The sequence below is a fragment of the Venturia canescens genome, chromosome 9, assembly GCF_019457755.1.
Source record: "Venturia canescens isolate UGA chromosome 9, ASM1945775v1, whole genome shotgun sequence".
In the NCBI taxonomy this organism is placed as follows: domain Eukaryota; kingdom Metazoa; phylum Arthropoda; class Insecta; order Hymenoptera; family Ichneumonidae; genus Venturia; species Venturia canescens.
Window position 1 is genome coordinate 12,317,553 of NC_057429.1, and position 26,849 is coordinate 12,344,401.

Sequence of the window (26,849 nt, forward strand, 5' to 3'; positions counted from 1 at the left end):
AATACACAAAATTATATGTACCGAACCGTTGAATAAATTATAATCATCCATTAAAATTATACATTATTTGTGGCGCTCTAATATTTATATATTAAGGTATTTTTATTAAATTTTAATTAATATTTTTTTATTTGCGACCTGGCGATTAGGAATTTGCGCCGTGCAAATTCCCCATAGTTCATCTTTTGTTGTTCACAGAGAGATTAATAACAACTTTTATCGTTTTGAATCTCGGCGTACACATTCGTTGAACAAAGAGACGCGTTATCATAGTTAAACGCAAAATTCGTGCTTCGCTAAACAAAAATTCCGACAGATATACATATAATGTTATATTATATATATGGATGTACATATGTTCAAAAATGTTTCTTGATAAACAAAAGTGAATGTTAAATAAATATATTCGATTCATCAAGTCACATGTGTATATACAAACTGTTAGTGCATGAACTGATGTACATATATGTGAATATTTATTATTCCCGTAATTAAAATCCAACGTGATTTTCTTTAATCGTACTAATTCATATTCAAGTGCTCATGCAGCACGTCAATATTTGAATTAGCGAGTGATCAGCACTGCTGACTCCAAAAAATACAACCCGACGCTCTATCTGTACTAAATTCATTAAACTTATAACGAATGGTAAAACAGAAACATATTTTCTATCAGTATCATGGCCTCTCTATGAATCTTCGTGTTCAAGCCTAGTGATGCCAGTGCAAAACTTCAATGGGGAATATGCACGGTGGGTAATATACGCCATACCCAAAAACAATATCTGGCAGGCAAGGCGGCGAGCCACAAAATTCCCTAGATGATGTCATTCGTTCTGTCATTGGGATAGTGTAAGGTTAGATTTTGCATTCCAACTTAGATACTGTACACAAGTGTAGAAGATTCGGAAGAATATTTTTTCTTCTCATTTATAGTCAACTTCAAAGTTTTTTTTTGATAAACTAAAAAACATGACTTCATGTCTGGAAAATATACAAATACCGTCGTGTATTTGGTTCGAGGGTGGCGAGAAAAAAAATGCTCTAATGTCGATGTTAGCTGGAACTCTGGTATGACGATTCTGTATTTACCTTTTTACATTGTTCCATTAACGTCAATTGTTTATTAATGAGATTCTTTTTTCTACCATATTGCAATCCGTTCATTTGACTTTTAGTTTTTTACTGGCTGGTGGTTCATTATAGACGCTCATGCAAAATATCCAACTGAAATGGTCAATGCGTATCATCTTTGTGGAGTTTTTGGTACTATATCCTTGTTTATGTAAGTATTTATTGTTCGATGACATTTTCCATAAATGACATCTCGGGTGATGGTTTTTCTGACAGCAAAAAAATTCAACTGACTCAAACTTATTTTATTGTACAAACTCCGGAGGATAAAGAGTTACTAGGAATATTACGATAATGTAATTTTGGAAACTCAAAATGAACAATAACTTAATATCGAACACGAGCGCAGGGTCAATTCGGTAACGAACGCACAGATCAGAGGAGACGCATATAACGGCGGATGTCTTGGTGCAAGAGGAGCCAGAGGTTGGCTTTTCGTGGGATTTGTAATGGGATTTGCAGCGGTGATTGCAGCTTGCTGGATTTTATTTGCAAACTTCATCACAGCCGGTTAGTACAAAAATATTTAAGACAATAACTATAAAATATAAAGGGTGTGAAAAGATTACATTGACAATGAAATTTACGTTTTGCAGAAGCACAACATCACTGGCCTGGCGTTGGACTTTTCCTGCAGAACATTTTCATATTTTTGGGCTCGTTAACTTATAAGTTTGGCCGATCTGAGGACCAGTGGGGTTGAACAACCCGTACGTGTCTGCTCCATTGTATTTATTTCAACACATTCAAGGAAAAAATGTCAGCGAAACGAATGCAATAAGTTTTTCACTGATAATTTAATAATAAAATAAACAAACTAATTAAGGAAAATGTGACTGAGGGCGAATCAGTCGCCCAAATTCAATAATGAAAGCGAACTATCGTACAGAATGAATAATAAGCTTTGTAGAAATGACGATCCAAGGGAGTCGTCTCGATTTGCAAATTTTCACGATATATGTAAGGAAAAACTCGATAATAGTGGGAATAAATAAAAAAAATCAGTATAAAACATACAAAGTATTTACTTTCGTATTATTTCTTTATTATTGTCGATTCTTATAATACTCGCACACACATTTAACAATATTAATCATACAATTTAATCAATAAGTATAAAGTAGATAATAAATACAATGTTTATGTACAAAACTTTCGGCTTTGCATTTTCATTTCAATGATTGATTTAAAAAAAAGCTGCGACGATCGATAGAACGTTGGAGAGTTAGAAAAATGCTGTCCGAAAGCTGGCAGTCTTCGTGGTTGTTCAAGGAAGTACAAATTGCTAAACGAATCGATCGTAATAAAAACGTTTCTTTTGCTTTTCCTAATTACGAGATCATCGGCAGAACGAGAATTCGGGGAAAGACTCGATTGATCGGGAAGTGTGAATAAATAAATTTTCGGCGTATTGCTAATTCATCGAGTACGTTGTGCTACCGAATGTAATACCCCGAGTTTTAAAATTGCAACAATTTGTAACGAATAGCAAACGTTGCGTCAATTGCGTATGAAATTCTGTATGAATAAAAAAACGTATTGGATCATGAGAAAGAAATCGCGGAATTTATTTCGAAGGTAGCATCGAGCAACGCAACTCGATGAATTAACAACAACGCTGTCTCATTGTCTCAAATTTCTATGAGTTTCCTGAGATCGTCAGTACTGGGGATTCGGTGAGTTTCTCTGAAAGTTGCTCTGTTGATTTTGGTTTTGTTGAACGGGTCCGGGCTGCCTCTGCGATTGTCCAGGAGGTTTGCCGTAGTTTCCCCTCGTCGAGCCTTGATAACTGCTGTAGGCAGAGTCGTCGCTTATTCTCCGTGAAACGTGACCGTACGTGCTTTCAGGCCTCCTCGGATTTTGTCCGTTTTCCGAGCTCGTAGCAAGAGGTCCGTTCTGCAGTTGGGCTTGGGACTGTTGTTGCTGCTGTTGCTGCTGTTTTTGCTGGTGGGATCCGGTGGATCCCGGGCCTCCGGACTGTCCGGCTTGAGAACCAGCTTGGGAGTTCTGCGAGCTGGGAGGAGGGACGGGCGCTCGTCCATAAATTCCGTTCCCAGTGGTAACACCGTAAATACCATTTTCCCTGCTACTGACACTCGTCGAAATTCCTCGAATGCCGTAAATACTTTGGGTGCATTGAGCCAGTTGGTTTTGCATGTTTTGATTAGTACTGTTATGGTTTTGAGATTGATTTTGTGGCGCATGGAGTCCGCCGGCTGCTTGCGGCGGCGACTGCGTCGGTTGGTTCGACAGAAGCGTGAAACCGTCTTTCCAGCCGATACCTCCGCTCGGCAATGTATTTTGTCCGGTTCGCAGTGGATACAAACTTTGAGCGGGCACCAGTGGACCGGGTTTTGGTATCATGAATGCGTCGCGCGGACCCGACGTCGATTTCGAATAAACGCTCTGAGATCTGTTGAGATTGGCTCTCGTCAATGGTGGCGATTTGCAATGCAGAGATTTCGTTCCACCGTAAATCGATTCTACCCTCTCGAGGGTCGTTGGGGGCGCCGAATAAATCGACGAGCTAGCCCCAGCTACCGGCCTGTACGTCGCGTAAGATCCTGGAAATTTCGGACCGTTCGGCTTGTCCAAATCGTCGTACGTGTCCTCGTCCGATCTCATCGATGAATTCTCACCGTCCTCCATTTCATGCGAATCCCTTGGACGTTTCGGACTGAGCACGTACTCGTGAATCAACGCGGCTAAAGCACCGCCTGATATCGGTCCTACCCAGTACACCCAGTGACTGTCCCAACGGTTCATCACGAATGCCGGACCCAAAGCTCTCGCGGGATTCAAAAAAGGACTCTGAAATCATACGAAAATACGGGAACCGTTAAAAAATTGTTTATTCATTATTTATTTATTCCTTATTAATTATATTCTTTTTAAAATTTTAATAGCTTATTCAAAAGGATAAATTGCCACACGTGGCCTTCGAATTAAGGCCTTACATACGTCCAGAATTTTTAAAAAATCGATTTTTTTCGATCGAAAGTTATTATAGAAAACGTGACTGCCCAACGATGCGCACTTGAAACTTTTAATGCGTTTTTCTCAAAACTACTTCTTCTGGCACGGCGGTCTGCATGATAACTCATACAGTTTTTAATATTTTTTGATACTTTTTTTTTTTTTTTTTTTTTTTTTAATGTTCGAAATAATTTTCTCTATAGTCCGTCGAGTTGGATTTTTGATATTGGGATTAAAAATTTTTATAAATATCATTAAAGTCTGACATTAATGACACAAAATGCACACTTTTTTGTAAACTGCCGTAAATTGCTAAAATTTTCGAATTTCAAAAATCCGGCTCGACAGACCTTTACTTTATTTTACAAGAATTTTTTTTTAACGTTCTGCAGATCTATCAACGCTTCAAGAATACACGATGCAGATCGTGGAGCAACTTTTTTCATAGTGCTTCGGGAAACGTGATTTTTTATGTTGTAATTTTTGAAAACAATATGAAATAATTTTTTTTACAAAGTTTAAATACTAATAAACAATATTTGAAAATTATTTTTTATTAATTTCGTTGCAAACTCGAATGCATTTTCATTTTTTTGTCTCCTTATCGCTAAAAGAAATATTAGTTGAACAATGAGGTCAGATAAGATCGAGTGAACGAATTGGAGTACTAAAAATTTGAGGAAAAACGAGGCTGTGGATCGGTGTAGAGGACACCGAGAAGGCTCTTTCATGTCATTGAAATTTTTACTTCTTTACGTTGCTCGCCGAGAGAAGCAGGTGGGCTTGGTGGACCGGGAGTTCTCAATAAAGACGGCAGGTGCTCTTATTCGGTGTAACGTGTCGCTTACATTTTTTTGCTTAACGACCTATATTGAGATATTTTGACCCGGCGTGATCACGAAATAATTATACGACTCTTTGATCTTCGATATTTCCATCAAGCCTTTTTGTACCTGGCTTTTTGCATTTTTCCTTAACAACTCGCTTCGAATTATTCGAATTCGCTGTTTTTCGAAAATTCTTTTGTTTACATCGACCTGTTTCCATCCGTCGAACAACGAGAATTGGATAAATTGGATTTTCATTTAATTTCAAGAGGTTCAATGAAAATTTTGTAATTTCCAAATATTTTGAAAAACTCGAGCGAATCTTTAGTCCGTAGCGACAGATTCTGAGAGAATAAGCCATTCGAGTAATTACCGAAACGAGAGTGGCGGCGGTGTAAGCAGCGGCTAAAACTCCCGCTGGTTTGGCAGAGACCATCGCCGGTAAGTGATTTCTCGAAAGATCCGAAGCCAAGTGGGCGAGAACAATAAAAACGGAGAGGGCCGTCTCGACGAGAAGTTTCTCTATGGGTCCTCCAAGACGACCGGAAGTCGGCATCACCTGAGTCGCCGTAGCCGAAACTGTCACTCTGCAACAAGAAATAAGGAAGCTCATTAAATTCCTGACGAGAAAAAATAACAAATTGACTAATTGACTATAATTCAACAAAAACGATTTTGTATTTTCCATGTGTAAATATTATCCATGATGATGAAAACAATATCGCGACAAAATTGCCATAAAAAATAGACTAAACTGCTCATTGAAGGAACACGTAAGACATATGCACGAACTGTTTTGAGATTAAAGTGTAAAGGCACACAAAAAACTCATTTATTGTTCAAAGCATTCATTTTCCTTTCTGTTGATGAATTTTCTGAAAATTTCTGAGCACATTCGACATCACAGCTTTCACTGATGCCTACTAGTTTTGTTTATTTATTTCCATTGATAAGGAGTAATTAAAATTAATGCAAAAATACATATTGTAATAGATATTAATATTTTATTAACAATATAAACATATTTTTATTTTTAAGGATGTACAGGCGCGAGAGCTGTTTTTACACAGCACTCTAATTTTTTATCTCTTTTTTCTATGGCTGTGAATTTTCAAGATCCTTTGTCGACTGTTTGGTCGAAATATTAATTAACAGTCGAAAAGTATAGAAATTAACATGTCGCTTATGGCCACAATGATTTACTGGCTCCTTCAAACGTCTTCAACTCAAAATTTCATATATTTCTGAATTAGATGTAAAAGATGAGAAATAAGAAATATTGAGTTGAAGACGACAAATGGTTAGAGAATCTTGACATTTTGCAGACCCATACGTCAATCACATTGTCAATGGAAGCGACAGCTGTACTTTTTTTAGAGTTATTTATGTGGTGTTCAACGTTGTCAAGTGTCACCATTTCGCAATGTACTATCGAATCATGTGAAAGACTCGGAATGAAATATTTTCTGCAATAAACTCGACTTCAACATTATTTCCGATTAAAAAATTAAGATTTTCTACTAATGTTGTTCTATGTACGAATGACCGGGATAATTCCTTTAAAAAATATCGAAAGGCTGTCAACTGACCAGTACGACGCGCATGTATACACCCTTAATTATTCATCTGTCATTTATTCAATGAAAAAGGGTGAGGAATCATATTTAATTATCACGCAATTAAGGAGTTTCGGTACAGGCGATACAATGTTGCCACGCTAAACCATGCTAAAGACATAAAAAATTTCAAAAAGTTCAGAATTTTATAAAATTTGATGAACTTTAGTGCCAAATTAGACAATACAATTTTATTAAGATTTTTTTCTACACAAGGAAATGTGTCTAAGAAGGAATCTTTTTATTTTTTTCTTTACGAAACGACCAAGAAATGATTAAATTTCTCAAATATCGTTTGTTGGTGAACCGTTAAAAATGAAATGAATAATTGAGCATTTTTTGTAAAACGGAGATCGCATATGGGACGCCTTATGGAAGCTGTGGTGCATCCAAACGCATCCTTCTCAACCGTACATTTTGAATGATATAGTTAGAGATTTATATACACAGTGTATGAATTACAGGTCCGCAGTTTGATAATGTACAACGTACGACAATTTTGGGGCATTGATATTGAAACTTTTTCACCGTCCCCTCGGCAACTCCGAGGACAAAAGTACATTTGAATGTATGAGAAGCATGATCCCCATCGAGAGAGAAAGAGAGAGAGAGAGCAAGCTCCATCAACCCTCCGATTCGGGGAAGCACCGACAGGAAAAATCCCCTTGTGGCAAGTGGATCGCCCCGCAGGCTATAATGTTTATATTAGTCGGTGCATCCTCCTCGACCCTCCATCCCTATAAATACGCTTTTTTCTCACCCCAAAGGCCAAATCTATGAACCGCAATACTCGAAACAAGAGCCTGCCAATTTTCTCACAGCTATTTTTCACCCCTTGTCTATTATATGTGTACAATCATACGGGGTCGTGGATATAAGTGACCTCTTCCATTATATCTCATATGTGTATAATCCAATAGCGATCCATCGAGACCCAGTGCCTCTAACATGTAAATCGCAAGGGAGAATCGAGTCGGCTCGTGACCAAAGTGCTCCATATTTTTTACCCGCATCTCATGCGCTCATTATGTGGATATTCGCGCGTGCGATTGCGATTAATCGGGTCTGCGCGTGAATAGGGTATTACACCTTTTTTTGAAAACTGTTTTAAAGTAATCCTGAGATCGTAATAAACCAGTAGAATTTTTATTTTAATTTTATAAGGCCGAAAACTGTCTTGAAAACTATTTTTTATTTATGATTTTGAATTTTCCCGCGGAAAGGCTAGCCGTCGTGTTGTTTCGGTTTGTGACGTCACTCCGTTAGTAAACAATACAATTGCGAAAGAGCAAGTAATAAGATTTGCACAAATAGTGAGTTATAGTGGTATATCATTGGTGTCTCGTGCCTGAATGCAATAATACAAGTGTAAAAATGCCACAAAAATTGTGGATTCGTCGCCACCATCAACATATTTATCATTGGTAGATTTTTTGTACTTTCTGCTTTCACAAAACCGTTTTCCATAATGCGATTTTAATCAAATTATAATGATAAAAGTCCACAAGCGTGCTTAATAACTTGCACAATTTCAAAATAACACAGAGCGCACAATAAGAATCTAAATTGTTTACTATCAGAGTGACGTCACGATGGAATCCAATATGGCGGATGGCGTTTTGACATTTGAAAGACAGATGAAAAAAGACGATTTTACAAATTGAATTATAAAATTTACGTTGCATTTTTATGAATAAATATTGACGTTTCTCGTTTACTTTTTACGAAATCTATCACAATCATGAATTTTTATATATTTTTTGACATGGTGTAAAAAATCCTTATCCGAGAATAAATATCAAAATCTATCGAGAAACTTTCGTTTCTTCATATTCGTTGAGACGTGTAATAATCGACACCAATTAGATACCGATCTTTTGCCCGTTCCCTGCATTCCCCCCTCTAGGAATAATCCAACCTTAAGCACCCTTGACACAGATCTGAATCAGACAGCTCAGGTGATCGCGACGAGAGATGCAAATTCACTTTCTCTCACTCTTGTGGATCGATCCAGAGATCGAGAAAAAGGATGGAGACAAACAATGAACGATTTTCGAGGAAGCAGACGCCGCGAGAGTTCAAAGTAGTTCGGCCGCATTCTATAATTCAGTCAAATTTACAACTACTTTATGTTGATTTATTTAAAGTCTAAATTATTAATAAAATTAATAAACACTTACGTTGAGGATATTTTTATCATAAGAATTTAATGGAATGTTTTAAAAATATGATAAAAAATGAAATTTATACTTCAATTTGGCTAGTTAATGACCGACTCGGTACCGGTGACACTTTAAATACACACAACCGAGAGAATATTTTTATTGTGCGAAAAAAAGTTTGCATCGGCGTAACAGCACCGAGAAGAAGGAATGATCAATTTATTTAAAAAAAGCGAAGCTACTAGACGAATGAAAGCACGTGAGTCAGTCTCAAAAAGAAATTAGACGAAATTTCCAACGTGTTGACTGACATCCGCTTTCGACGCGTCAAAAACTAAAATTTTTTCATGTTTTCTTTCTTAAAAGCCCCGTAAGGTAATTTTTTTAAAGAAACGTAATCTGTGATAAATTTTCTCCACGATACAAACTTTTCCGGAGCTCCGACACCGTACAATTTTACCACAATTAATATTATTGTGAGCTTTTCATAGGGTACCGTGTTAAAAACTTAATATTGTAAATGAAATAATTCAAAATTTTGCCCCGTGGCTCCGGAACTGTACTTATCGTCGTCGGGAACCTTAAGCCATCGTTCACCGTAAAAAAAAAGTGGAGCTTCACCGTACTTTATCGAGCGGCCGAACTGCTTTAATGTTATCAAATCAGTGAGTTTTAATAATAATAAAATTATAAACAGTGTCGATGGATAAAGCCGTCAACTCCTGCCCCACTTTTCCCCTCATTATCGCTTCTTCAGCCTATTTCTTTCCACACGGCTCGGGGTTATTTTTAAAATTGACCTAGAGTTTATGTCGACGAACAAGAAGCGAGAGTTTTTTCTTCCCTTCTTTGATGCACACACGCGAGTCCACAACAAAGTAATGTATCTCGTTTTTTTTTCCCCCGGTGAAGCTTCGATGCGTCGAGGGATAAAATGTGGATGAAAAACGTATGATCGATAAAGTTGCCACGCGTCCGATTCTCCACAACTCTCTCGTACGAGAGGCCCAGAAGTTTAATTTTCCTTTATTTCGTTCCGCACTTGACTCGAGTGCTCCGTATCTCCGCATCATTTTCGACGCAACCTGTGCTCCATTTTTCGCAATTCACACGAGAGGCTCGTGCAGCAGCTCTCCACATGACGGAGAATAAAAAAAGGAGGCAGCACGGCGGGCCCCTCTCGTCGAATTGACGGACGATGCGTTTTAAATGAATTTCACTATAGTCCGCGCGCTCGTGTGCGCTCTACCCTCACGTTTAACGAGCTATTGATACACCCTTCCTTCCTATCTCAAGGGCGCGTAATCGAGATGCGAGTCCGCAAAGCCCATTAGCCAATCTGTTCATCAAATTTTCCAATTTCATTCGATATTTTCTTCTTATAGTGTTTCATACGGAGGAATTTGCACGGCGGAAAACTTTTTTGTTAAATAGATTTTAATTCTTGAAGGTTACTTACAAAGTTCAGTTTTCATTTGAGGTTTTATTCGAAGTTTACTGCTTAAAGATATCGCGTGTTAAAAACTCGATTCTCGATCAGCGATGATGAAGTATCAAAGTAAGGATGAGGAAAAAAATGATGAAAAGTCATCGCGGAAGATGTTTCTTTGTTAAGGAGGGCGGATCACGAAATGAAAATAATCAGAATTTTATCAAATTTGGCGATAACATTCTTTGGCATCAAGTATACAAATACAATTTTTTTCAAATTCTTTTACCACATGGTTATCGCATTATTGAGCGTTAAATCAAAGTTCTTATGCACGAGATGTTATAACTTTATATATGTAAACTCTATGCTTGTGTACGTGAACTTTAGTGCTCGATTACTCGAGAGCTATGCGGTAGAAAAATCTAAAAAAATTTATATTGTCTTACATATTTTTAAAGAATAGATTTATCAAATTTTATGAAATTCTTATCATTTTGAAATTCTTCATATTTTTAACATGGTTTAGCATGGCAACATTGTATCGTCGCGATCCACCCTCCTTAAGGAGTTTCAGTACAGACGTCTAAATATTAAGAAATTCATCAAATTTGGTGATAACGTTCTTCAACATCAAGTGCAAAAACACAAATTTTTTCAAAATTTTCTTCTTCTCAGTTATCGAGTAATTACGAATTGAAGCAGATTTCTTATGCCCGGAATGTATACCTATATATGTGGAAACGCTATGCTTATACACGTCAACTTTAGTGATCAATTACTCGATAACTGTGTAGAAGAAAAATCTTAAAAAAATTGTATTGTCAAATTTGGCACTAAAGTTCACGAAATTTTATAAAATTCTGAACTTTTTGAAATTTTTTATGTTTTTAGCATGGTTTAGCACGGCAACATTGTATCGACTGTACCGTAGAACGTGTAAATTCCAAAAGACGACAATTTAAAATAATAATTTAATTATTTTAGAAATATAATCGGTAGAGAACCATCATTTTTATACAATTTTCTCATAAAAAAAAAAACGTTTGAAGAGCTCCCTTTGACGAGCTGGTGCAACAGCTGCCGCTGCTGTTGATGCCACGCTGTCAGTTTTGTTTACAAATTTTATAGGTTACTAAGTGAGTTTACTGCCCAAAGTAGTATCGCAGTGGAGAAAAATGAAAAAATAAACGATAAAAAAGTTTACCGCGATAAAAATAGTCGTTTTGTAAAAACTGACTAAAAAACGTGGCGAAGCAAACGAATGGCAAAATATCGTGTAATCTGAATAATTTCTCATCAGATATTTTTTCATATTTCATCCGATTTTCAATGGTAAAGTTCAAAAACTAAAATACGTCTATATTCTTGAATATCCACGAAATACAACGATCGATATTATTTTTGCGAAATTTTGGATATAACTAATGAAAAAATTCAATAACTTTTCACGTGTGTACGACTCGCGTGTGCCGGAGTGGTAAGTGCCAGAGAAAAGTCGATATGCAAAAATTAATTCGCTGCTAAACTACACGATTACTAGCGTCCAAATTTTGCCTACAAAAAATATCGCGTAATCTTGGATAACGAATATTCACCCATCTACCTTAATGTAGCTGAAACGACGGGCACTGAAAATTTCATCGTTTTTTACCCTCCTGAGTGAGAAGGATGGAGAAAAACTCCAACGAGGGGTGGAAACGATCGACACGGACAAATTGACCTTTTACAATCCAAACGGATTGCCGATCATTATAAAGTTAGGAGAATACGTAGCTGGGAATATTTGCGGCAAGTGCAAGCAGCCCCTCGGACGAGGGTTGTGTATTTCTTCACCACAGCAGAGAATATCTTTGTGGGAAGCAGTCAGATGCTGAGGAGGAGAAAGTTTCCAAACTGGAGCACATTTGCTGTACTGACACGTGTGTTTACGTCTGCATAAAAACGGGAGCCCTTCTCAATTACCCTCCCCTCATTCTCCTCACATTTCCTTTTCGATTGACAAATATTTCGTTGGCTCTATCAGCACACATTTTCAAAAAAATTTGACAGATTACAAAATGATTTTTTTATAAATTACCAATTTTGCGATCCTCCCTATATTTACATCCCCTAATTTTCACGCAATAAAAGATTCACAAAATTTGATGAATTCCGTATTTTTATGGTGAAAAGTGCTGAGCAAAGGGAAGGCAAATTCGTTATTTTATTTACCAAGTTTTATTTCCACGTTCACATCGAAGAACATGTGTCGAAGGAGAATCCAATGGATGCAGGTATTGAATTAATAAACGCCTATGATCTTCCGCGATTGTGCGAGCGAATTGGAGGCGGTTACCGAAGCGCCTGTGGGATCGTTTCTCCCTTTATTTTCGAGGAAAAAAAGAGGCCCGTCTCTGCATAAAAGAACTCGAAAAAGGTCTGAACAATGCACGGAAATTCTCTCTCGTTCTCCGCCTCCTCGTGCTCACTTTTTCGTCTTCTCCGGAGCCTACCAAGACTGGCTCTCGATTGAGGAAGACCGGATTCTCGAATGGAGCTCGGTGTATTTAATGCACGGAGACCATAGTCACGAACATAGTGAGCAGAGTCTTTCAATGGCGTACGAAAAAAGAAAGAAAGAAAAGAAAACAGCAAAGGAGAAACGAAGAAAAATAATCGTACGAGGGGACACACGTTATAAAACGAGGCAGGAAACGTGCACCCGCGCACACATCGATCCCGTGTGAACTTCGCTTTCGCAACGTGTGACAAGACCTCGAAAACTATTCGTCAAAAAGTTGTACTTGCGTGTGTACAAAAATGAAACAGGAAATAATGGTGAGAGAAGAACGAGAGCGTTTCAAAACTTCGCGCTTTAAATCCAATATTGAAAAATCGTTTTTCAAATTTCTCAATAAAGACTAAAAGTTTGAGCATAAGCTCGCAACATTCGATTACCACGTTCAGAGTTTCTTAACCGAAACAAACAAAAGAGTACGTACAGGATGCGGATTTGGATACAGAAACGTAGGGCAAATCGGAACACACCCCCAGAAAATTTAGAACATTTTTTGCCCATTGGAAATCCGCAAAATTTGGTCATTCGGCTGAGAACGTGCTTCAAAAACTCAAAATTTCGAAAAAAAACAATTTTTGGGAAATTGAATTCTTTTTCAATCAGTAAATTGACCTGTCAGCTCAAGATAAGCGGTCAAATAGTTATTATCATTGAAAATAATTATATATAAATATTTGTTAAAAAGTTAAAAAAATATATAATTTTATTTAATAATTAATTTTAAATATAAAATCATTTTTTATTTAGAATAAATTTTTTAATTTAATTAAAGTTGTGCCAGAAATTGCGGTTGAACAATTAAGTTAATTTAATATTTTTAATTAAAATGAATATATTATTGAAATATATTTTTTAAGAAAAATTTTTAGTGAAATATAATTTTTTTAAATAAATTTATTTATATTTAATTATATATGAAATATTATATGTGAAATAGTTATTATCATTGAAAATATGGATACTTCCGACATATGTGAAATTTATACAATTTTATCTCATTGATACGATAACTTCATGGTAGTTACTCTTATTTTTTGAGGATACACACCTGAAAGTGAGAAAAGTCACAACTCTTTTGCTTTTTTGGTAACACCAAGGAAAATTGATACAATGTGTATTCCAAAAGAACATCATTTTTGGTGCCACTAAATGACATTTTAACTATCGCAGGCGTGAGCAATGTTGGGCCTCGGAAGCTACGTCGTTCCACATGGTGATATGGCGAATTCGCCATGAGCTTGCGAACTCGTTAGAATTATCAAGTCGTGGATTTAAACTCAAAATTTAATCTGAATTATTTTCGTCATAAGATTGTTTTTTTTTTCGTTTCAGATGAAAATATTGTGTGTGATGAGAACAGTGCGTTTGTTCTTCTTCCATTGATTAATTGCGTTTCATAAATTTCAACGAAGTTCCGCTCAAATAGAACGTCAAGAAACTAAGAACTTTTAACAATATTCAAAATAAGTAAAAAAAATTAGGCAATGTGGACACTAAAATTTTTTCGTACAAAAAACGCCACTTTTGCCCCATTTTTTTTCATAAATTAAAAATTTTATTTAATTTCACCACACATCTGAGAAAATTAGTCAAAATCGTCAATAGAGCATTTTTTTCAAGGGCGAATCCACTTCGCCCCATACATTATTTTTTATAAGATATGAGAAATAAGGTCTTATCAAGATAAAATTGTATAAATATCACATATGTTGGAAATATCAATATTTTCAATGATAATAAATATTTCACGGCTCTTCTTGAGCTGATAGGTCAATTTGGTGATTGAAAAAAATTAAATTTCCCAAAAAATTGTTTTTTTTTTTTTCATTTTAAGTTTTTGAAACATGTTCTCAATCGAATAATGAAATTTTGCAGATTTCCAATGGAAAAAAAAAATGTTCTAAATTTTCGAAAGAGTGTTTCGTTTTGCCCTTTCCCCTACATAAAAATAAATGAAGACAAAAATGAAGAAGTGTAGAAAATAACAATCATTCGATCGAGTCAAGATTTCAGATAAAATCATTCTCGAGCCAATCATAAAAAGACGTTTGCTCGAAGCCATTAATCACAAGTGTAATCGAAATTTCTAATAAGTAATGGGGATCTCACGTATAATATTCGAAAAGTTAAAAGGTCAAAAAGTCTGATTTTCGAAGCTTGTGGGACAATAATAATAACAACAATGACAGTGACAATGTAGAATGGTGGTTGGATTTGTATTGAATGGTATCAGGCATATGGGGGCAGCGGGGTCGAAGCTCGTGAAGTAGGAAAAAAATAACAAAGAAGGCGCGGGTAAGAGAGAAGGAAGAGTGAGGAGAATCGTCGTTCCTTTTGGTCCAAAAGAATTCCATTGACCTGGCTCTGTGGTAATAATAAGCGAGAGAGAAAGAGAGAGAGAGATGAAAATCATCGAAGGAATAAGGCAGCTGCAGAGTCTGGATCCTCCGAAAAGATCCTTCTGCCTTTTCCTCCATATATAAAGTGTATATGAACCGACGTGGTTGGGTGTTCTTTGCTTTGGAAACACGTGCCGGCCACATGTTGCACGAAACTAAATCTCCACCGGCAACATTGCAAGCAGTAGCCACTCGTCCTTTGCGCGACTCTTTTTTTTCTATTCACCAAATAGAAAGAAGAAGAGAGAAAAAATGTTGAAGCTCTCGGCGAGAGAAGCTGCGCACGGATAATTCTCCGCTATATTTTCTATCCACAATTGGCGTATCCGCGAGGGCAAATGCCTCGGGCGAGCCAAGGGCAGATGTTACACTCTTGAGTCACGATGAAAGACCGCGCGCGATCTAAGCAGACGGAGAAAGAAAAGAGTTCTGTGCTGGACGAAATGTATTAATTCCTTCGACCCCCCCTGGGTTCACCCTCCTCGAATTATAAGACACGGCGGCAGTCACTCGACCAAATCCATTTCCATGTGGGGACGAAAGGGTGTCCGAAAAAAAAGGAAAACATTCCAAATGGCGCGATGGGATTACAGGCTCTTTCAGAACTTTTCAAACATTCGGAACAGAGGTTTTTCCCCTTCTCGTTGGAAGCACTTTTTATCTTTTCCAAAGCGCAGCATGATCAGCTCGCAACGAGATTCAATTTGATGACTAATATGTTAAAATCTCATTCGCAAACATGAAGTCGACGAAGAGTTTTCATCGATCCGCAAGGATGGCAAATGGGTTTGAATTTTTTTTTCGAAAAAAGTCTTTTTTCTTTCCCTTTGAAATAACAAGAATGAAATGTTGATGTTCATATCTGAAGGAGCCTGTATGGCGAAGGATATGAGAACGCAAATAAGACGAGGCCCGCAAAAGAGTCTCAAGGAACAGGAACACGTGTTGTATCGACCATCTGTTGGCGTTCTGGCAGAAGACGTATACGGGGAAGGGCCCGAATTGAAGGAGAGACAGCGACCCTTCGATCCTACAAGTTGCACGCGGAGGTTCATGTACAGTTCTTCCCTGTTACCAGCAGAGAGTTTCTCGGCATAATCCCCCTCGTACGAGATTCTTTTTTCTCTCCTTTTTTTCCATACGTCTCATCGTAAGTCGAACAGCAAATAATGAATATTTCTGTAGTACATCGGCCCTTCCGTTATAAATACATCTGAAAAAAGAATGAACATATTTACGCTCGAACTCGATAGTACGCGAAGGGGTGTCATTGAATCTAAAAATATTTTTCGGTCCCCGCACTAATAAGCCGGAGCGAGTGGGCGAAGTTACGAGAGCCCCATGGAAGGAGGGAAGAGGCATGCTCCCATGACGAAAAAGTGGAGTGAAAAAAACGAGCAGTCTAAATGTGAATAAGAGTCATTGTACGAGCTCATGTCTGCGTAAATAAATATCGTGAGAGCAAGTAAAACTCTCATACGCATCGAGTTTAATATATACTGCAATGAAAAGTCTCGAAAAAAAGCTTCTTCAGCCACGTGTCTGATATTCAAACCGTAAAGAGTTTGAATATAAATAGTCGCGGGAGTTTGAGAATAATAAATGAAACTCCGAAATGACTTGGTTTCGTTTCGAGAGAAAATTCCTCTCGCTAATTCCGCAAGGAAACTTTCTGAGGAACGATTTTTAGGACAGCTTCGAAGGACGGAATCGAAGAACTCGATTTCGCCGGCGCCCCTGGCCTTTTCGTCTCTCCTTTTTTCTCCGTAATTCTTTCTCCCTCCGCGTTTTAGCCTGGCTTCGTATTATGGGCAGGAAAGGCGTTCCGCTCGCGCGCAGGTAACATTCTTACGGGCTACCTGACCCACCTGGCCTCATCTCGCTCTCTCGCTCTTTCCCCCTCGCTCCAACTCACTCGCGGGGAGCATCCTTCGCTTCCCTTCGATTTTTCGTCGTGTCGAACAAAGCCCCGGTGTACGCGAGGCCGATTTCTCGATGAAACTCTTCGTATGACAGCTGAAAAATATAAAAGAAAATCTTTGCGCCCACACGAGGACTACTTGGACAATGTGTCGAATAACCAAATTATGGAACGGTCGATATTTCGAAATTTTTAAGGTCTCATATCAGATCGGAGAAAAATAAATGACTCGAAATTCTTATTCACGATCGACTATTCAACGTGTTTGAGCGAATATTCTTTCTTTGCATTCGTATTAACTCAAAAATGTATGTTTCAAACGCAATTTTTACAGACCACACGAAAAGGTTGATATTTTCAAATAAAAAATGGAGAACCGTTGTTTCATAGGCAGACCAGAGAAAATGGATCAGCAAAAAATCGAAAGTGAATTTTTCGAGCCTATAAATCTTAGATATGCAGAATAGCAATGGCTTCGAACTGTGAAGTTTCTACTTTATTTATTTTCGACATTCGAAGTCGATTTCATCTGTCTCCGTATTATCATTCGAGGATTATAAACTCGAGATTTTAGCTGTTCGAATTTTCAGTCATTCCAACGCTTTATCCCCGCCCCGTTTCCTCATTGAGAGTCGAGCAAACCATCGTGGAGCTACAGCATCCACGTGCGAGCTTATCGCTACGTCGAGTTCCAAATAAAAAAGTGGCATGGAAAAAAAGGACAGACGTCCTTTCAACCAAAACGATAGACCCGAATATCCGGCTCTTTTGCTTTATCCTCTCCTTTCTCCTCTTTCACTCTGTCTCAAGCTCGTGGATATTGCTTTACCCCTATACGAAGTGCGGAGATATAAAAAGGCGTTTGATATTTCCGGGAGTGATTGATATTGCTCGAGGCTTTTCCTGAGAGATTAGCCGTTGGGAAGAGTTGCAGGATTTCCCGACGCTTTCAAAACATCGTTCAAATCTCAGCCGCAGAAATGTATCATCGCTGGAAAACTCTTGCTCCGGCGGGTCTCCTTCCCAGAAAAATCTCGAGGCAACGAGACACCAATTTCCAAAAGCACGACCTGCTTTGGGGGGAGAAAACTTTCGGAAAAAATCGGATCTGCTCGAAGGGGAGAAAAACATACGAAGGATCTTGCTTGACTGTGGCATCCGGTCGGCCACGCGCACTGCGTGTGTCTCCGGATCGACGTCACCGCGTCGACGTCGCGACGAGCACGACTGGCACCTGCTTCCTTACAGCTGTTTCCTGGATTCGGGGGTGGCAACAAATACATTAAAAATACGAATGTGCCTGAGTTTATGCATGGGTTATAAACTCGCTCGTTCGAAATTTCAACCTTGCCGTTTTTCTTCCTATCGACGGTGTTTACACGACGATTGAGGCAAATCAAAGTTCTCCGAATTTGACAAATATTAAGGGGGTTCGATCACGATATAAAAATAATCAGAATGTGATAGAATTTAGTGATAACATTCTTTGGCATCAAGTATACAATTAGAATTTTTTTCAACATTTTTTACCACGTGGTCGTCGAATAATTGAGAGTTAAGGAGGCTGGCTACGTTCGTCAAAATGATAAGAAATTTATCAAATTTGGTGGTAATGTTCTTCAACATCAAGTGCGAAGACACAATTTTTTTTCAAAATTTTCTTCTCCTTAGTTATCGGGTAATTACGCATTAAGGAAGTTGAGGCTGTACAGTCATTTTTTTTACCCAAAAGTTATGACCTGTACCTTTCAAAAGTTAGGCCAGTTTACAGTTTGGCAATGTTGCATACACTTTAAAGAAAAGTTGGGGAAAAAAAGACGAAAAACTGGTGAAAGCTCAGTCGAAAACACGAACGGTGACGATCCTAGCCTCAAAAAACTGCACGGGAAACAGATTATTATTAATATAATATCAGTAAATCTCCTAATAAATCTGAAAAAAATTGACATTGTTCAGCAAGCCTTGCTCATGTTGCCCAAAAAATTTCATATTTTTAGCATCATTTTTAACGGAGATATCACTGAATGTGTCTTGACTTCCATAAGATTACGTGTTATTTGGCCCAAATTGTTATTGATTTTTCTCAGCAATAACGCTCCTAAACTGTCTGAAAATTTAACTGATTTTTTTTTACACTTCACTTTATAAGATGCAATCGGTTTAAAAGCGATGACATCATTTTCATTCTAATGCCTCAACTTCCTTAAAGCAGATTTCTTATGCCCGAAATATATAGAGTAAGTGCAACTAATTTGGGATAGCATTATACACGTTTTTTGGTGTATTCCAAATTAGCTTCCTTTCCTCTACTTATATATATGGAAACGCTATGCTTATACACGTGAACTTTAGCGATCAATTACTCGATAATTGTACAGAAGAAAAATCTTTAAAAATTTGTATTGTCAAATTTGGCACTAAAGAATATGTTCACCAAATTTTATTAAATTCTTATCATTTTGAAATTTTTAATGTTCTTAACATGGTTTAGCGTGGCAACATTGTATCGTCGCGATCCAACCTCCTTAAGGGCGGGGTGAATTCGGTGAAAAAAATTTTAAGAATTTTTTTCAACGCTGCATATAATGTCTATTTTTATATTGATTGTAACATCGTAATTCAATGAAGAAGATTTCCTGAATCTTTAGAACTCGAATACCAATAATTAACTCGATGATAGCAGAAACACTTTGGAACAAGAATTGTCCATCGGTGAACACTGTGATCGAAATCTACTCGACCGATCCCCTTTTGAAATTTGGCATATTATTTCCTTACCCAATTGACCAGGTTTCTACGAGAGCTTCTTCCCAATTTTTCATAATTATTAATTTTATAATAACAAATAGGCTCATTTTTTTGACAAAAATAGGTGTTTTCACTTCCAGGTGTCACAAAAAATGCAAAAAATCGAGAAAACAAAATCCTCTCGTGGATACCTGGTCAATTGTGTGAGGAAGTACCATGTCGAATTTCAAAAATAGATTTCGATTTATACTGTTCACCGATGGACAACGTTTTTTGTGAAGTGCCTCTGAAGATTTGCCACCATCGAGTTCTCATTTATTGATGTTCGGGTTTTAAAAATTCCGGAAATATTGTTCACATATCGTAGTTTGATGTCACAATAGATAAAATTGATTTGCTATTAGCTGTAGCGTCTAAAAAAATGATTAAAATTGGGCCTTTTTTCCGCACCGAATCCCCGCCCTTGATCGACGAAATTCGATCTTTGCAGTAACTTCGACAACTCGCGCTTTGTTCTGAATTCTATAAATTCGAATAATTCGTGAGTCCCTCATACCGAAGCTGGACAAAAAGGAAAATGAATCAATCCGAGTCAGCACTTTGTTGAAACTTCTCTGCTTTTGTCGCAAATTCCATAAATTCGATGATAACGCTGCGATTCGATGCGAAATCGGGGGAGAAGAGCGTCTCCGAAACGCCTCCAGTTCCATGGCGAAGGCCGCCGAGACAAAGGCTCGGAAGGCGAGAAAGAGAGTAGTCGAAGGTTTGGAGCAAAGTGGAGCGACTTGGGAGTTTCCGGGAGAGTTAAGCTCGCTTTTTCGGCGAGTTCAATAGGTGACAAGGATGAATCTCTGTTTTCGAATTGAGCGCGGAGGAAAGGAAACTTCGAAGAGGAGCTAAGATGGAGAGGCTGCAGCGCGCGAAGGGAAATATTTTTTCCAATTTTCGAGGAAAGCAAAGCAAGATGAGCTCCGAAAGAGAGGTGAGTACGAAAAAATATCGGGCGGTTTATTATACGGTCATAAATGTCGTTGGTGGAGACGCGAAGTAGCATTTATTCCGAGTCTGCGTTCGAAAGGAGAAAAAAATCGTATTCCGCTCGTTAAGATCCTCGATTCATCGGTTCTGTTACAGTTTGCTGTAGCCAGCATACTCGCGCGTATGGCCAATACATAAAAAGAGTAAAACACAATACAGGACGTCGCACCCCCCTTAGGGACACCTCTCCGAGTCTCGCCGAGTGTTTCGTGGCCCTTTTTACAACAGATGCAAGCCAAGTCGTTCCTGCTTTATTTTTCTTTTTTCCTGCGGGATACTCATCCCCGAAGGGTGAGTTTCTCTCTCTTCCTCGTTGCTGCTTCGGGTGTTATCCCTGGAGACTCGTGTCAGTGGGGTTTGAATGTTCTCTCTTATTTTTTGTTGCTCCTCCTGCGGTCAGCTCGGTTAACTAGAGTATTGTTCGATTATTATTTCGGTACATATCGCGCACTTGTTACATCTTTGGGGCTGATCGTGTACAGGGCGCGATAAGCGGGGACGGAGCGCGTGCAATATGGTAGGATCGTGAGAGCAAGAGTGTCGAGCGTTTCTTGTTTTTCCTCTTTTTCACGGTGCGGAGGAAGAAAGTAAGCGTTTTGTCGGACGCGCGAAAAGTCCGGAATTTCGGGATCTGAAGTGACTCTCGTCGCGGTGAAGACCCACGGCGAGTCACGGTCGTGAGAAATAAATGAAGTTGAACCGCACGAAGACGCTCGAAATGGCGGAGAACCGGCGGGAGCAGGTATTTTGGGGAGAAAAAGGCGAGAGGAGGCGAAACGCGAAGAAGACGTTGAGAGGAGAAGAGAAGAAGAAGAAAAAGCAGAAGAAGCCTCCCTCCGAGATACGAGGAGGCTTCGGGTTTTCGTAAGACCAGGAAACATCTGCTCCAATCTCTCTCTCTCTCTCTCTCTCTCGCTCTCTTTACCTCGCTCCTCGCCATTGCGCTCAGCTTCTAAATACACAGGAGACACCTCCGAGGCAGTGTTTGTGAATATATAAAACGAAACGGTTATGTGTACAGGCAGATACGAGGAGATATAAAGAGGGAAGAAGAAAATAAGATTGAAAAAATTGAGCGAAGAAATGTTCTCTCGGGTTGGTGAAACTCGTCCTGGCTCGATGAGGAGGAGGGTTCCTCGTCGCGGGCACGCAGCGAAGGTATTCCCCTCTTTTATTATCTTTTTACGAAGCGTGCATTCGTTCTTCTCCCATTCCTCAAGACACACACGCGCACAAATTCGTGCCTGTGTAAATGTGCACCGCTGCTTTTTGGTCCACGAAACATCTGCGGCAGCTGCTGAGCGTCGGCGTCGAGCTCCTCAGCATGGTCTCGTCGACTGCCAGCAAGAAGGCAGGTGCGTTGCGACGAGATCTCTTCCTCTCCCTCGCCTGCCAATTACGCGTGCCTCTTTCTGCCTCCGCGACCTTTTTTCATCCTCGTTGTGTATCTCCTTCTTCGCCTTGGCCTCGAGAATTCTTCGCTGTGCGCCTCAATACGCGGCTGGCTGGCCCGTGGTCTCTCGTGCACACGACCAAAAGGCGCCACCACTTCGCTCTCCATCAACCCCAAATTTTCTCCTTTTGTCTCGCTGAAGTACGCTTCTTCTTCTTCTTCTTCTTCGTATTCTTCTTCTTCTTCTTCTTTCGGGACCGATCATCTTGAAAAAAATAAATAAAAAGACACGGCCCCGAGCGTCGTTTCGGCACGTGCACGAGACCAATCCCTCCTCCTCTTTCTCTCTCTCTCTCTCTCTCTCTTTCGTTTGACACTCTGAAAAACATCATCGTAATCAATGAGGCGCAGAAGACTGTAAGAGCTAAACGATTCCTTGATCTTCGACGATTCTTTCACGCTCTTTTTGACGCTTTCATGCTGCTTTTGTTATTAATTCTGTAGATTTGCGACTCGGGCTTCGAAACTCCTTCATTTTTCTTCCCTTCATTACTTTCTTCATTACGCAATTTAAAAGCGTATGAAATGCCAGCTGTTTCTAAAAGATAAAATCGGCCAGACGACTCTGAATAAAACTTGGTTCGTGAGCCCCTCGGTAAACCGGTTTTTCATCAAAGTCAACGAAATTATTTCTACAAGTTAAAAAGTCCGCTCTCCTTTGTCGAATCCTTCGCTGTCTTTGCGCATCGGACTCTAAAGTATCTTTTCTCGTGTGCGCCGACGGTGCTGGATAAAAATTGTCCGAACTTGAGAAATTGCACGCTCTCGAATTTCACGCGTTACGCAGCTGCCCAGTCGCTCTTCCAATCTCGAAAACGTAAAGTCAGTCTTGCAACAACCGGAAGTCGATTCACATGCTCTTCCAGACTGACTTTCACACGTGACAGATTTCGAGCATTCGTGACCAACCGAGTATCGTCACTTCTCACTTGTCTATCACGAATATAACGAACCGAATATTTTACTGGATATCAAGTGGTAATCGGTCGTACGATCAATATTTTATACGACGAAAAAATAGAGCTCGAGCACTTGACTTTTTCAAGTTCCAACAATTCAAAGATTCTTGGCAACAACGTTTTTTTTCCACGAAACGATGAAAATACCTCCCTGAAAATTCTATTAAGAAATTGATCAAATTTGGTGCTCTTCAACGTCAAGTTCGAAAACACAAATTTTTTCAAAATTTTCTTCTCCTTAGTTATCGAGTAATTACGCATATGGAAACGCTATGCTTATACACGTCAACGTTTGTGATCAATTACTCGATAACTGTGTAGAAGAAAAATCTTAAAAAATGTGTATTGTCAAATTTGGCACTGAAGAATGTGCTCACCAAATTTTATAAAATTCCGAACTTTTTGAATTTTTTTATGTCTTTAGCATGGTTTAGCATGGCAACATTGTATCGCCTGTACCGAAACTCCTTAAGTCGACCTCACGAAAACGTAATAAAAAAGTCGTATCAATAGTCACTTTTTCAGCAATCTTGTTTTTTTTTTTTACCGGAAAGCAGTATTTTTTGGACTTGTTGAAAAGTTATAAAAAAATACATGATATGTAGTGCAAGTGTAAAAAAATCTCTCCGCAGCGTAATTCCCTTACGACGAAAGGAATGGAAAAAAAGTAAAATAAAAATGAAAGATGTAAAAGATTTCCGGCTTTCTTCCCTCTTGAAGGGCAGATTTACGAGACCGCAGCGCATGACGCTGGGGGACACTGACAGTCGGTTGTATATTCATCGTACTATGCATTTTCTCATATCTTACTCACCCGTAAAGCATCGCAGCCCCTGCTATGCCACCGCCGCATTGTGCCGCGATATATAGAGCTGCCCGGAGAGGAGAGATCCTCCTCGATAGAGCAAACGATACGGAGACCGCAGGATTAACGTGACCTCCTGAAAACGAAAAAATCTCCATCAATAAATTTGTAGGAGGAGTCAAACGAGTATGTTATTGCGTGGTTTATTGAAATTCGCGATAGCACAAAACATTCTTGATTTCTCGTTCGAAGAATCAAAGTTACTTTCTTGAGTTGAAATTTCTGCAAATTGAAATAAAAAATGTTTTCGAATGGTCTTCAGGAGTTTGTGGCTCGAAGGAAAAGCGGTAGAACAATTTATCGCGATCGTTTTCTTTTCAAGTGCCAAAATGAGTTTACGGGCGATGCGATAAGTTTGCTACATACATCGATGCTTGAGAGAGTGGGAGGCTCATAAAAGAGGATTATAAATAGAATAATTGATGCGTATCAGTAGTGGCTTTTGTGAAGCACCAAATGGGAAATAGGTGCAACGAGCAATGTCCTCGTGAACCGAAACTTCGGTTGATTTGCTTATTTTTTGAGACTGGTGGGAGGTTCGGTGCTCGTGCACTTGCGTCAGAGGAGTAACGTCGGGCGTGAAAGACATGGCGAGGATACGGGCTTCATAGGCCGGCAAAGCAAACGAGGTATAATCATTTAACGAGCCCAATCGAGAGAGCAGCGATGAGGGTTGACCGCAAATTCGTGACCGCCAATGCTCGTAAAATAGGAAAATTGAAGAAGCTTCTTGTGCTCTTTGAACGATCCATGAAAAAAAAGACCCACCGAAAACGTCCAATTTATGATGCCTGAGAAACAATTGAGGAATTTTATTTGGCGAATTGATGAATTGATTAGAAAATTGCAAAAATACTTAATCTTTCAGAAAACAACGATTCACAGAATGAATTCAAAACAGTTTTATAGCATCGCTCTCCAAATGCAGTGATTCGTTGAGTCGAAAGATTAAAGGAAGATTTTTCTGTCAAAATTCGGAAAGCTTTTCATCGTTGCTCCAGCTCGGAGGGAATTTTAACGTTAAAAAAGGGGATTATTGATAAATTGAGGGGAGAAAATCGCCCGAACTCACCACTGACTTGTCCGAAGATCAAGGAAATCGCTGCGATCGCAAAACCCGAAGCAATGGCAGTGGCCAATACGGACAAGCCGCTACCGTAGACATTGGAGGACGCGGCTGCACCAAGAACAACAAAGCCGAAGAGGAAAGTAGCGAAGCATTCAACGGCAACGGCTCTCCAGAGTTCGAGACTTCTCGCCTCGATCGACATCGGTGCTCGACGTTCGGTCATCGGTTCAACGTTGTTTTCCCGCAATTCGGATAATTTCGTCAAAAGTGTGACGATGTGAGCGTCCACATCGCGCGGCATAGCGTCCGTAGCCATTTTCGCAGAGTTTCAATCGATTAAAAATCCAATCGAACGACGAAAGGTAAATTGTGCTGAGAGTCTGTTGATCGTAAAGCGTCAAAACATGTTCGGAATCTCGGAGTCGAATGAGAGAATGCGCCCCTGTCGATTCCAATGTCGAAGCTCCACTCTCGCCTTCGTATTCATTCACTGCCCGCAGAATTCTTCATTTATTTCTTCACCCGCGCGAGCTCTTCTTCCTTTTCTATAACACAAATATTTCACGATCTTTCCCGATGCGAAGAGAGCCCGTAAACGAGGCTAAACGAGCTTTAATTGAAGAGCATGAGCCGGCTCTGCGAGAACACGAGAGAACAAAAGTATTTTAATAACCTCGTAAGGGAATATAACGATAATAGTCGTTAAAAAGAAATTCTTCTTTCCGAGCTTATTACCTCGATGCTGCGAGATAATTGAACGAATTAACAACGGACTCGATGAGAAATTCAGTCGTATTTGTTTTTATATTTATCTCGCACTCGACACTCGATATTCCCGATATTCTTCGACAGTTATGTTTTTCTTCACTCCCGCAAATGTCCGAACCTGGTGATTTTTGGAGTCGCGTTCACTTTGAAATGTCGACAGAACCACTCGATGTTGCCGCTCCGGCAACGCGCTCCCCAGTGACAACGAATTCGTACGAGGCGAAACAAGTGGCCCCAGACCAAGAATGAGAGAGCGAGGATGAAGAGTGCGCTCGGCCGCTTCACCGAGCACCCCCGTCCGCACGCCCCCACCCTCGACACGCTCGCTTTGCCCCCACGAGGAGAACTCCGATTCGAGAGCCTCAGCCGAGTTGGACATCCTTCCCCCCGACAGACCGTAATCCGTTCGGTCATCCTCGTCTTTATCTGCGTAAACATTTCAAAATTATTATTAGTACATCATTTTCAGTTTCGCATTCAATTGAACATGAATTCTTTTCATTTTCGGACCTTAAAATATTCGTTTTATCAATTTTTTTTTTTTAATCTGTATTTGAATCATTAGGATAAAAAGTAAAACAAATCGGCACTTGGTTTTAATTTATCAATCAATGGACAGGAGAGAATTGAAGAATTTGGTATACTTTCGTTTTTCCTCAGCCGAAAAACTAGTAGAAAAGTATTTTCTTTGGAGAAATACATTGATGGATTTTTTTATGCCATCAATGGTAATGAATAGCAGCGGCTTTACAGAAAAAAAATTTCACCTCTCGACAGCCAACTAAAAACTTTTGATAATCGCGATAACATTGCTGATAACCTCTCAAATTCTTTCTGATAAGGTCGCTCCCGATGGTCCTCGATCGTCTCGAGTTTATTTCAACGAAACGCGAAGTATTTTGAAGAATTCCATCAGCTATGGTAT

General features: G+C 39.1%; 2 protein-coding genes across 3 annotated transcripts; one reads left to right on the top strand and one right to left on the bottom strand.

The window, feature by feature from the left end:
• Positions 1–823: 823 nt before the first annotated feature.
• Positions 824–2,157, top strand: LOC122415803 (transmembrane protein 50A). The gene is made up of 4 exons (XM_043428278.1): positions 824–1,071; positions 1,179–1,285; positions 1,484–1,644; positions 1,731–2,157. Exons 1-4 carry the CDS (start codon positions 973–975, stop codon positions 1,835–1,837), a joined length of 474 nt encoding a protein of 157 aa, XP_043284213.1. The 5' UTR covers positions 824–972; the 3' UTR covers positions 1,838–2,157.
• Positions 2,158–26,207, bottom strand: bib (big brain). 2 transcript variants are annotated; one of them, XM_043428277.1, is made up of 5 exons: positions 25,892–26,207; positions 25,160–25,792; positions 24,037–24,163; positions 5,311–5,524; positions 2,158–3,945 (listed from the first exon to the last, which is right to left on the bottom strand). In XM_043428277.1, the coding sequence occupies exons 2-5, from the start codon at positions 25,470–25,472 to the stop codon at positions 2,794–2,796; spliced, it is 1,806 nt and encodes a 601-aa protein (XP_043284212.1). In that variant the 5' UTR covers positions 25,473–25,792; positions 25,892–26,207; the 3' UTR covers positions 2,158–2,793. The 2 variants fall into 2 exon arrangements, with proteins under 2 accessions (XP_043284212.1, XP_043284211.1); XM_043428276.1 differs by having other exon boundaries at positions 25,160–26,207.
• Positions 26,208–26,849: the final 642 nt, after the last annotated feature.

Coding starts and splice junctions, on each gene's coding strand:
- LOC122415803 (XM_043428278.1), top strand. CDS start 973: ATGACTTCATGTCTGGAAAATATACAAATACCGTCGTGTATTTGGTTC. Junction 1,072..1,178: donor CGATGTTAGCTGGAACTCTG/GTATGACGATTC, acceptor TTTGACTTTTAG/TTTTTTACTGGCTGGTGGTT. Junction 1,645..1,730: donor TGCAAACTTCATCACAGCCG/GTTAGTACAAAA, acceptor TACGTTTTGCAG/AAGCACAACATCACTGGCCT.
- bib (XM_043428277.1), bottom strand. CDS start 25,472: ATGGCTACGGACGCTATGCCGCGCGATGTGGACGCTCACATCGTCACA. Junction 24,164..25,159: donor GATCTTCGGACAAGTCAGTG/GTGAGTTCGGGC, acceptor TTTCGTTTTCAG/GAGGTCACGTTAATCCTGCG. Junction 5,525..24,036: donor GGGGCTGCGATGCTTTACGG/GTGAGTAAGATA, acceptor TTCTTGTTGCAG/AGTGACAGTTTCGGCTACGG.